Source organism: Mercenaria mercenaria, unplaced genomic scaffold (assembly GCF_021730395.1).
Source record: "Mercenaria mercenaria strain notata unplaced genomic scaffold, MADL_Memer_1 contig_1933, whole genome shotgun sequence".
Taxonomy (NCBI): Eukaryota; Metazoa; Mollusca; class Bivalvia; order Venerida; family Veneridae; genus Mercenaria; species Mercenaria mercenaria.
Genome location: NW_026459953.1, coordinates 1 through 13,183, shown reverse-complemented (window position 1 = coordinate 13,183; position 13,183 = coordinate 1). Strand labels below are relative to the sequence as shown.

At 33.8% G+C, this 13,183-nt stretch overlaps 1 protein-coding gene across 1 annotated transcript; it reads left to right on the top strand.

Moving 5' to 3' along the window:
- Window positions 1-9,323: 9,323 nt before the first annotated feature.
- On the top strand, window positions 9,324-12,969 carry LOC128552005 (calpain-5-like; the record flags this gene model as incomplete). Its single annotated transcript, XM_053532993.1, has 3 exons — window positions 9,324-9,580; window positions 12,436-12,582; window positions 12,829-12,969. Coding segments are annotated over exons 1-3 (483 nt in total), but the record flags the coding sequence as incomplete, so codon positions are not given.
- Window positions 12,970-13,183: the final 214 nt, after the last annotated feature.

The following is a 13,183-nucleotide window of genomic DNA, read 5'->3' as shown; positions in this document are numbered from 1 at the left end:
AGGAAAATCTAAAAATAAACCAGAAGGCCTAGAGCTTAGATATGTCACATGTAGCATTGCCTAGTGGACCTCTACAAAATTTGTTCAAATCATGACCCCCGGGGTCAAAATTGACCCCCAGGGGTCACTTGATTTTACATAGGAAAATCTTAAAAAATCTTCTTCTCAAAAACCAGAAGCCCTAGAGCTTAGATATTTGACATGTAGCATTGCCTAGTGGACCTTTACTAAAGTTGTTCAAATCATGACCCCGGGGTCAAAATTGTCCCCGCCCCAGGGGTCACTTGATTTTACATAGGAAAATTTTCAAAAATTTTCTAAAAATAAACCAGAGGGCCTAGAGCTTAGATATTTCACCTGTAGCATTGCCTAGTAGACCTCTACAACATTTGTTCAAATCATGACCCCTCCCCAGGGGTCACTTGATTTTACATAGGAAAATCTAAAAATAAACCAGAAGGCCTAGAGCTTAGATATGTCACATGTAGCATTGCCTAGTGGACCTCTACAAAATTTGTTCAAATCATAACCCCGGGGTCAAAATTGACCCCCAGGGGTCACTTGATTTTACATAGGAAAATCTTAAAAAATCTTCTTCTCAAAAACCAGAAGCCCTAGAGCTTAGATATTTGACATGTAGCATTGCCTAGTGGACCTCTACTAAAGTTGTTCAAATCATGACCCCGGGTCAAAATTGTCCCCGCCCCAGGGGTCACTTGATTTTACATAGGAAAATTTTCAAAAATTTTCTAAAAATAAACCAGAGGGCCTAGAGCTTAGATATTTCACCTGTAGCATTGCCTAGTACACCTCTACAACATTTGTTCAAATCATGACCCCCGGGGTCAAAAATGACCCCTCCCCAGGGGTCACTTGATTTTACATAGGAAAATCTTCAAAAAATTTCTAAAAATAAACCAGAAGGCCTAGAGCTTAGATATTTCACTTGTAGCATTGCCTAGTGGACCTCTACAAAATTTATTCAAATCATGTCCCCCGGGGTTAAAATTGACCTCGCCCCAGGGGTCACTTGATTTTACATAGGAAAATCTTAACAAAAATTTCTAAAAATAAACCAGAAGGCCTAGGTCTTAGATATTTGCGATGTAGCATTGCCTAGTAGACTTCTACAAAGTTTGTTCAAGTCATGACCCCCACCCCATGGGGTTACTTGATTGTACATAGAAAAATCTTCAAAATTTTCTAAAAATAAACCAGAAGAGCTTATATATTTGAAATGTAACATTGCCTAGTGGACCTCTACAAATTTTTTTTCAAATCTTGACCCCCAAGGGTCGAATTGACCCAGCCCAGGGGTTACTTTATTTTATGTTACTATAAATAGCTTATTTAGTAACTTCTTTATTATTGGCCGTAGGGAAAAACCGAGACCACTTTTCTGTGATACAACATGGATGGTTCCTCCAATTTTTAGGTGTATTTTGACATATCTGTACCTTTAAGAAAATTTCAGCTATATTTACTCATGATTCTTTTGATTGATCTTGATTATGATTTTTTGACCTTCCTGTCCTGAAGTGCAATGATAACAAGTGAGCGTTATAGGGCCATTATGGCCCTCTTGTTTACCTCTACATGACAATATGCAAAGCATATATCTTTGCTGTACCATAAAGACATCTCCGGCTAATAACCTTCAGTGATAGAACTAGTAATGTTAATGTAATAGGGTCTTTTCTGATATGGCAAGTTTTATGTACTGGTACTTGCAGACTGTTGATGAACTGTACATTTTTTGTGTTACTGCAGGGCATGTAACTTTGTTACAATTTTTTTTATACACCTCGGCAGAGATTCACCAGCAGCTGATTTTGTTAAAGATGTTTTTTGTATATCTTGATAGAGATTATGCCCAGCTGATTTTGTTAAAGAGATATTTTTTGTATATCTAAGTAGTGATTCACCCGCAGCGGATTTTGTTAGAGAGATATTTTTTGTATATCTACCGTAAGTAGTGATTCACTCGCAGCTGATTTTGTTAAAGAGATGCTTTTTGTATATCTTGATAGAGATTCATGCCCAGCAGATCTTGTTTTAGAGATATTTTTTGTATATCTAGGTAGTGATTCACTCCCAGATGATTTGGTTCAAGGAATATTTTTTGTATGTCTTGGTAGTGATTAACTCAGATGATTTTGTTTAAAACGTTATATTCTGTGCAGTTCAATATACATTTTGTATAATCAGTTGCTGCTGACTTTAAGCAAAATATTCTATGCATCTAAATAGTGATTTATCCACAGCTGACGATGTTAAAGAGATATTTTTACACATCTCGTTAGTGATTCATCCACAGCTGACCATTTTTTACACATCCCAATAGTAATTCAAACATATTTGACTTTGTTAAGAGACATTTTCTACATGTCTCAGTACTTCTCACACAGCTGACTTTTTAGAAGAGATTTTATATGCATCTCATTTATGTTTCTCACACAGTTGACATTTTTACAAAGATGTTTCCAACATCTCATTAATGATTCATTCACAGTTGACTTTGTTTGTTTTTCTATGTATCACATTTGTTTTTCACTCACATCTGACTTTGTATAGAGATTTTCTAAGCATCTCAAAAATGATTTTGCACACAGATGACTTTAAGAGACATTTTCTGTATATTTAAATAGTGGTTGGCCCACACATGACTTTGTCAAAGAGATCATTTCTGCATATCTCAGTACGGTAGTGATTCATACACACCTGACTTTGAAAAACATTTATTTTCTATGAATTTAAGTAGTAGCCTAAGTATTTAGTTTTGAGTTTGTGGAAAAAGATGGTTACCTGGTATGAAAGTACTGTTGCCTGGTGTACAAATTAGCGTTTCTGTTACATATATTTCATTGAATTTAGTTGTTTTTTTTGGTAGCGTTTTATCTGGTATGCTAATCTTATAATAATGTTGTTTATAAACATGTAATATCTTTTTAATGATGTACTTTTAGCATTACTGGTCAAAATGACGAGAATTTCTGTAAGTATACAAACACAGTAGCATACTGTTTTTGGGATATGTTGACATAATCCAGTTTTGAATGATTTTACCAAAAACGTTTTGAGTTATTCCTTTTTACCACAAACCATTTGATTCATTCCTTTTTATCAAAACCCGCTTGATATTTTACCATAAATGATTATATACCCGGTACTGTGTTATTTTATATCATTTTCACCTGCCAAGTTAGGCCTGTTAGTAACCATGACTAAGATGTCGTAATTTACATACCTTTATAAGGTTAGTCCACTAGTCTCAGTATAATTGATATGATTTTGAGATATGACAATTTTTTTACTGTAAATTTTTTGTGCCCTTTCACCATAGATAGTAACGCAAGGTGCTATAGTGATAAATATGGAAAAGTGCCAAAGGAACAATATGACCACTTGTATTTCAACACTAAGTTTGCACAAATTAAGACTCCCTCACAAATTACGTAAATTTAGATTTAGCTGTTTTCACTTTTTTTTTTCATGTGAATTAGTAGTTTATGTCAATGTTTATTTTTAAAATTTAGAAAATGCTTGCACAAGTTAGTAATTACGGTAGAAAGAAATTTTAAAGCAATTCTGTATGTTTTAGGAAAAGTTTGTCAATTTTAGCAGTTCTAGTTAGTAAAATATGTAGAAATTTTTCAAAGTATGTGCCACCCTTTTGAAATGATATGAGCCGCGCCATGAGAAAACCAACATAGTGGCTTTGCGACCAGCATGGATCCAGACCAGCCTGCGCATCTGCGCAGTCTGGTCAGGCTCCATGCTGTTCGCTTTTAAAGCCTATTGGAATTGGAGAAACTGTTAGCAAACAGCATGGATCCTGACCAGACTGCGCGGATGCGCAGGCTGGTCTGCATCCATGCTGGTCGCACACCCACTATGTTGGTTTTCTCATGGCACGGCTCATATATTAAATAAAAAGGAATTAAGCTCTACTTTATATAATACACATCAAAATGTTTACTTAAACAATATCGAGTTATCATTTTGTAGTATCACTTGTTACCTGTATAAGAATTTGAAATCTTGATATTCTGAAACATGAAAATGAATGATGTTTATTCCATTGGTGGAAATGATACAATGCTGTATATTAATAAGAGCTCAAGAACCATAACTCTTTCTTGAATTATTATAAAATTATCTCTGTTTTTATATTTGAAATTATAATATTGAAGACAATAATTTAAAATCCATTACCATAATTTTGTCTCTAATTATGATACTTAAATTTTTACATTTTTGAATATTTAAGACACTTATTCCACAGAAGAAAATCTAATTTGGTACACTGATAAATGGCAAGAACTGTTACTCTATCATGAAAAATAAAATATAGATATGACAACCTTAAAATTTAAAATATGTCAGCTATATTGAACTTTTATCTTTTCAGTTGGGGTTTGAATCATTTTTAATGATAGCTATAGTTTTTCTTGAGATTATGTTAAGAATTCAGTGCCATGTTTAACTGTGATTTTCTGTTTTATCTCTTTAATAGTTAATTTGAAGTTCATTTTTAGCTCGACTATTCGAAGAATAAGTAGAGCTATCCTACTCACCACGGCGTCGGTGTCACACCTTGGTTAAGTTTTTCGTACCAGTCTACATTTTGACAAAGTCTTTTGAGATAAAGCTTTGAAACTTTCAACACTTGTTTACCATCATCATGGCCAGTTATAGGCAAGAGCACATAACTCCATCAAGGATTTTGGCTGAATTATGGCCCCTTTTGACTTAGAAATCATGGTTAAGTTTTTCGTACCAGTTCATATTTTGACAAAGTCTTTTAAGATAAAGCTTTGAAACTTTCAACACTTGTTTACCATCACCATGGCCAGTTATAGGCAAGAGTACATAACTCCATCAGGGATTTTGGCTGAATTATGGCCCCTTTTGACTTAGAAATCTTGGTTAAGTTTTTCGTACCAGTTCATATTTAGAAAAAGTCTTTTGAGATAAAGCTTTGAAACTTTCAACACTTGTTTACCATCACCATGTCCAGTTATAGGCAAGAGCACATAACTCCATCAAGGATTTTGGCTGAATTATGGCCCTTTTTGACTTAGAAATCTGGGTTAATATTCCGTACCAGTTCATATTTTGACAAAGTCTTTTGAGATAAAGCTTTGAAACTTTCAACACCTGTTTACCATCACCATGTCCAGTTATAGGCAAGAGTACATAACTCCATCAAGGATTTTGGCTGAATTATGGCCCCTTTTGACTTAGAAATCTTGGTTAAGTTTTTCGTACCAGTTCATATTTTTTGTAAAGTGTTTGACATATGGCTTTGAAACTTTTATCACTTGTTTAGTATAATAGTCTCCATCTGTAGGAAAGAGAACATAACTGTCATCTATTTTGGCTGAATTATGGCCCTTTTTGGACTTTGAAATTGGTTCGTTTTTTTTTTATACAAGCCCATGTTTTGTCAAAACTATTTGACATATGGCTTTTAAACTTTGAACACTTGTTTATCATTATGATTTCCATCTGTAGGCAAGAGTACATAACTATTTTGACTTAATTATGGCCCTTTTTGGACTTTGAAATTGGCTCATACATTGCCATTTAGTGCAAGACTTATCGAAATCAAAGAAATACAGAAACATTGTTTGTCTAATCTATTTATTTCTTTTGTCTGAATATCCGTGGAAATATTTTGACCCCATTCTTCAATCAATGCTTAGAATAGTCGAGCGCGCTGTCATCAGACAGCTCTTGTTTTATTTTGGTTAAGAGTAACTCATGAGAAATTTACATTTTGTGTTGTGTAAAATATTTCTGCCTTTAATCAAAGTTTGCATATCATGTTCTCACTTAAATCTTTTTTGTAATAAAAATAATAGATTGTGCTTTATTGTACGTTGTTTATTAGTCCACTGCTGGTTGAAAACCGGTTTCTGGGAGTATATATTTTTAGCCTTGTTCATTTGTAAGTCCGCCATTCCATCAGTCTGTCATTCTGTCAGTCCATCTTGTTCTTGTCTAGTCCATGACTCTGGCATCCATCAAGGGGTTTTGTTGTTACTTGGCACAAGTGTTCCCTATTATGAGATGATATAACACTTTTAATACCCAAACCTAAAAGTCAAAAGTTCATGGACACACATGGAGGACAGAGGTTAAAATGGCCTATTTTGTGGCCAGCCAGTTACTTTCAGAATTTTATTTTGCATAAGTGTTCCCCATAACAAGATGATGTGTCACATGCTTAGGTCAAAGGTCGTGATCACACTCAGAAGTCAAAAGATGTTAGAGTTTATGGCATATAGTAATGACATCATCCATCTGTCTGTAGCCTTTGAGAATTGATGACAGGAAAACACTTCGGTTCAGAAACCTCAGACTTGGTAGGTAGGTTGGTTTTGACTTTCAGATGACCCCTTTTGATCTCAGAGTTCAAGGTGACGGTGACCTCGAGTTGAAAGTTGGTTTCCAGTCAAAAACTGAATAACGCTGGACAGAAACCTCAAACTTGATAGGCAGATTTGTCTTGACTGGCAGATGATCTTGAGCAGACAATCAGTTTTCGAGTGATAACTGGAGAATGCTTTGGTGCACGAACTGTAAGCTTGGCAGTCAGGTCTGTTGTGACCGGCAGATGAACCCTATCTATTTTGAGTTTGAGTGCATGAGATCAAGGTTGCAGCGACTGCATCTGTTTATGCTTTTTGTTCATGAATTCTTTGTTGCCTTAGTATGAGCATATAGTAGTTGCTTTGTCAGTCTGTCACATCTTGCCATCAGACTTACCTTATAGTTTATACAAATTTATTAGGTCGAGTGTGAAGCAAGTTCTACAACTTATATTAATCTCTCTCGACGCCTCATTCCTGATGGAATCCATCGCCACGAGGGTATGAGAGAAGAGAAGCCAGTTTTCCTTTTAATGCTGAGCACCAAACGAGGGAACTACTGGTACCATTTTTCACATTTTTGGTATGACGCAGCCGGGGATCAAACCCATGACCTCCCACACTCAAAGCGGACACACTACCACTAGGCTATCGACTTTCCAAGCATGACCAAAGCATAACTCCATAAGAACTGAAGAGATTCAAATGAATTTTGAAACATAATGATAAATATCAATGAATGGGAGAGCAGTGCACAACTATAAATCTATGTTGAATAGTTTTCAAATTATCCCCCTCTTTGTCCATACTTTTCCTTGTCTGAATTATAACCCTGAAAAGCACTGAAGACATTTCAATAAAACCTGAATGATAGATAGCAAATTGGGAGGAAATGCAGTGCACAAGAATTGTAACAATGTTATAGATATTTTTCAAATTATCTCACTTTCTGTTCTTAGTTTTTCTTTGTCCTGAGCATAACTCCAAACTTTTAAGGTACTTATTAAGAGACATTTCAGTTAAATTTGAAATCAAGAAGGGTACCAATTAAAAGGAGTGCAGTGCACATGTATGACAACTCTTTGACTAGTTTTCATAAGATCTTTTTTTAACTAAGTTTTTTTATTAAAGGTGGTCAATCACATTTAAGCAACATTTTATGACAATTTTTGCTTCTCCTATAGTCTATTAGAGATTTATTTACATAACAAAAAGACCCATTTCATAGTGGAAATGTATAATATTTTATCGATTTTATAAAATTTTGTAATTACCCCCTTTAACCATTAAAGTATTAAAAAAAATGACTGTTTCTTCTGACTTCAATATGATTTGTAGCTTAACATTTGAATTGGATATACATAATGGGATAAAGTTTCAACAATCTGAACAAAAAGGCAATATTTTTATTGGAAATCTGTCTTGGTTGTGCAACCATGATAGGCAATTTGAGATAATCATAAATTTACAAACTTGTATTTCAAAGGAATTTTGAAAAAAGATGTAACTGTTTTTGCAAGTTTTTGACAAATATTTGACAGTAGATCATTTAGGTAATGTAATGTTCATGGCATTCCATAGGCTAAGTATATTTATCAATTTTATACTTGGGTACATCTTGGTTGGGCAACCAGGATAGAAAATTCAAATTTTAGAAATACCTCCAGTGAAAGTCTAACAAATATCAAGCACTCTCCATATAAATATGCGAAATAGTCATATATTTAAAGTTTTGAACAATACCAATGAATAACCCTTACTAAATTTCTGGAATGAACTTGTCCATCTTTCAATTTGGACAGTACCATTAACTGTTAAAAGGGGTGCACACCAAAAAGATACTGACTGAATGGCAAACAGTGCAGATTATGATCAGACTGGTCGCAAAGGCAGTCCTGTCTGTCCAGCATGATAAGGGTTAAATCTGATTAACCACCTTTAACAATGATTGCAACTACTGAAGTAAATTTAATGAAAATTCTAACATGGCATGATGTTTTTCACAATTACAAAGGGAAGATTGAAACTGTGTGTTATTATGCAACGAACACACAGTTTGTTTGTCACAATTATTACGTCATAGCATCAAACATCACAGTGACATGCTGGAAAAGAAAACGGCACAAAAAATATCTTTAAAAATTTAGATAATAATCCTTAATGACATATTAGAATCCTGAGTGGAAATAATATATCTCAGTTTAAACTGTGATTTGCTCTTGAATAAAATTATTGTTTGTTGTTCAGATGCCTATATTATTACATAATTCCTTTGCATCTGAACTCCAAACAATGATTCTTTTTAAGAAATAATATATCTAATTTTCTGATTTGTAGCTGAATTAAATCATTGTTTGGAGTTCAGATGCGAAGAAATTTTATCATGAGGGCGCAGCCCAAGTGCTATAATAGTACGCGTCTGACAACAATAAAACACAATTTTCAGCCTGCTTTGTTTGATAGAAAAATGAATCGGGTTGTGTTAGAAACAACGACAAATCACTAATTGAGATACATTATTTCTTAAGTAACTACTGAACATTTAAAAAAATACACCTCGCACAGTTTTTCTTTTGATAGACAAACAAAGACCGTACAATGACCATAGATTGGCTTTGATCAGTGTTTAACATATAATCGACATTGGTTTATGTAATGTCATTGAAAATCTGATATAACAGAATGATTTAGTGGTATTCAACCGAAACAACAACTTGATTTAGTGATAATCAACCAATAAATTATTTATGCCGATTTAATATTATGCTGACACCGCCAAACGCAAATTGGCGAATGAAACACTCCATTACAAAATACTGAAAAAATTATCCAATGAAAACGGCTGTATTGCAAAGCTGTAGCCGTGGAGTTTATTTGTAAACAACATGGCACCTGTAAAAGTAAAATTTCCAAGTTTTGCAAGTATTTCTCCTAACTTCAAATTAAATCTTTGAAAAAAAAACAATAAAAAGAACATATTTTATATTCCAAAGATTTAACGCCAAAGGATGGGGTCGAGTCACAGTGCATCAAGGCCTAAAAGCGGCCAACGATCTAATTTCAATGTGAAACCAGAAACATTGATAAATGGAGGCTCGAGCATCTCTACAATGGATTCTTCACATAGTCGTAAAATGACAGATGAAGAGAAAAACGCTAACATAAAAGAGGCTGATTATGAGGATGGTAGCTTAGGAATTATGGTAATTTTGAGCTGTGTCCTTTAAAATCTAATTTCTAAACATAGAGCTCGGAATTAGGCTACACCTACAGTCATTCAATCAGTTCCGACACACGTTATGGATTTTTGCTTCAAATTCTACACCTGCTATTGAAACACTTCTTTTTCTTAAATGGGATGAAAGGTGGTTATTTCAGCTACAATTTAAGCCCAACTTGAATAAAAATGATCATTCAAAAGTATGATAATTCCATACGTAAATAACACATCCAATTCAACTAGTTCCGTTACCTGTTAATCAGTTCCGATCTCGTATCTATTTAACAGGCTGGTAACATTGCCCGATCGGGCTTACGACATAAAAAAGTGATATTTCTTGAAAAATAATAAAGATATTTCTCTCAAACTTGGTCCATTTATTAAGCATAACATATGATGCTTATCAAGATAGAAGTAACTTTGTTGCCTTCAGTTTTGTTAGAATTACTTCCCTTTTTCAGATTTTTATGATGCATAATTTTTGAAGTCCAAAATAGTTATGTTTTAATGCAATGTTTAAAACAGAGAAGGTTCAATGGCTTTCTGTCGCTCCAAACTTGTGCGCCAATACCTTTATTCTATATATTTAGGGTTAATACTTCGTTTCTAGTGCAGATGTATAAGCATTTTTTTTAAACTAACATTTCTCTATGATGTTGTAAGTGAAAGCAGAGTAAAATGTGAACATTCATGTACTAGCACAATAATTTAGAGCATTAGAAAGCCATTGAACCTTATTTTTGTTTTAAACTTAGCATTAGAACATATTTTTTTTACTTCAAAGATTATGCGTCATAAAAATTTGAAAAGGGGAAATAATTCTACCAAAACTGAAGGTAACCATGTTATTCTTATTCTAATTTGTATAATTTGTTATGCTTAATAAATGGACCAAGTTTGAAAAAAATAACTTCATTAGTTTTCAAGAAATATTACTTTTCATGACATAAGCCCGATCGGACAATGTTACCAGCCTGTTTAAAGATCTAAAGTTGTGTTATCTGGGGGTCATCTCAAAATAATTTTTAACTGTCATTTTTGATAGTCCAGCTGTGTAATCCACCAGCCACTCAATTCATAATATAATTTCATGTAGTAAAGGGTCTGTGTGAAATAAGCAATGAGCATTTATACTGTGTGTCACATGTTAACTGATGTCATTAAAACCAGGCTACACTAATAACATAGAGGCTGAAGATATATACACACAACCTTGCTGGTAAATGACAGGACCTGGTCCTTAAGTGGTTGCTATGTAAACATACCTTAAAAATGTGATTGAGATAATCATATAGAGTCTATATGACCTATGATTAAAATAAATTCTATTCTGTTTTAATCTCTTCATCGACAACATGTTCTTAAAAGACAATATAATACAGCACAACATAACTTTCATCAGAATATTATTATAATATATACTTTACATGTGGACCGAGTTTAATGACCAAAGATATCCACTGAACAGCAGAGCATATGCTACAAAATAGCAAATACAGCGTTTGTGACAAGTAAAGATAACGTCTATACGGCCCCCAACTTATATAGCACGTGTACCGGAATTGATCAGGGAGCGGCCTTTAAAAGATGTTGTTTTACTCACTTAAATGAAACTGCCAAGTCATATTGACGAATGTTATCAATAAAATGAACATAAATACACAAAACAATACCAAACTGTTGGTATTTATATTCCTAGAATAAAAGAAATCGCTCTCCAACTTTCAAGCTCCTCAGAACCGCCATCGAAAAAACGCAGCATCCATAACCTCATTTTGAAACTGCAAGTGCTTGTTGGCCCAGATTTCACAAAAGTTTTGTAAACTTACATTCATTTGGCGAGGAAATGTTTACTTTACATGACCCAACAGGAAAAATAGAGTTTCTGAACATACTCACACTTTAACAAGCTGAATTTCAGAAAGTGTGTCAGAACTGATTGAATGCTGGAACTGATTGAATGACTGTATTGGGCCTATTTGATTACAAAGACATCTTGTAAGGGAGTCAGTGGCGCAGTAGTTAGCAGGTTGCACTACAATGCCAGTGGTCCGGGTTCGATTCCCCGTCGTGGCTGATATCCCGACTAGTGTTCAGTACTGTTTCCAACAGTATTGGCCTAGACTGGATGCTGGGTATTGAAACTGATGTCTGGGTAGCTGTTGGCATCATATTTCTGAAGATTTAAGTCTCTTATTTAGAATTATGAGTTATATTCAACCCATTTGAAGTTTCTGCATGAATATAAATGTTTATTTTATTGGAGTAAGTCTGACCAGTATTGTATGACTTTTCTAGATTTTTTACTGTCTTCGTTTTCCTAATCTATAGTATAATACAGGTACGAGTAAGGCTTAGAGGGATGACAACTATAAAATATCAGATCATAAAATAAGTCATCCCAATAGGCCAAATGAGTAAGGCTAGCATGTGGCATACTTAATAACTTTAAAAGGGATTGTGAAGCAGCCTGTGTCGAATTTTCCCATAATTTTGAGCTAGTCTGCCCCAGTTTTCCTGCATACTGTAATTGATTCGCCTTTAATGGAATATTATATTGTATCTATGTATATTATTAAATTTTTTAGGGGTTACATATATATTATCAGGCAAAGTAGATGTATGTTGTCAACAGAAAACATGAGATTCAAAGCTTTTGTGTGACCAATAAGTTATTTATGAGGTGACTGAATACTGCTTTACAAGCTATATGTAAATTGAATAAAGAACAGATATGACATTTTCTCATAAGGTGTCAACATTTGTGTTTGTTTTGTTTTGTTTGTTTGTTTCAATAATAAAAAAATTGAAGTTCAATCAGATATGTATATTTTATAGACTCAAGCCAGGATAGAAGAAATAGTTGAAAATCTAGGACAGGATGAACTATTTTGTGACCCTGACTTTCCAGCTGATAGTCAAGCATTGTTCTACAGTGAAGATAAACATTCCACTGGGAAGAGTATAATTTGGAAAAGGCCAAAGGTAAAGGAATTTAACTGTGAAAACAAGATTTTTAGTTATAAAGAAAAACATTGAAAATAACATAAATCCCTGACTTTGTAGTTTTTTCTATTGCATATAGATTACTTTTTATGTTGTATACATTCTATTCTTGTAAATATTTTAAAATGTTTTGATTGAGCCTCTGCAAAGAATAGAAAATTACAATTTTTTGTGTCGGTGATAGAAACATAACACTATGCAGAGGCAAAACTATGTCAATTTCAGGATTTGATGGAAGAATGGCAAACTCCTCAGTTAATGATTGATGGGATGACAAGAGATGATATAAAGCAGGGAATTCTGGGAGATTGCTGGTTCCTCTCCTCATGTGCTGCAGTGTCACAGAGACCAAAGTACATGAAAAAGGTATCTTTCTACAACTTCGAAATTTAAAGTTTCTGGTGAGTGATGTAGGTAAAGTGTAGCCAGAGCCCCTGTTGTTGTTGTCAAAATCATTACGTGTATTTTCTTTTTAATAAATGTGTCAAGTTTTATATGACATATAATGTAGCAAATTTTGTCAAAATGTATAATAAAATACTGTAAATGCAGTGAAAAAATATCAATTTTGAAATAATAA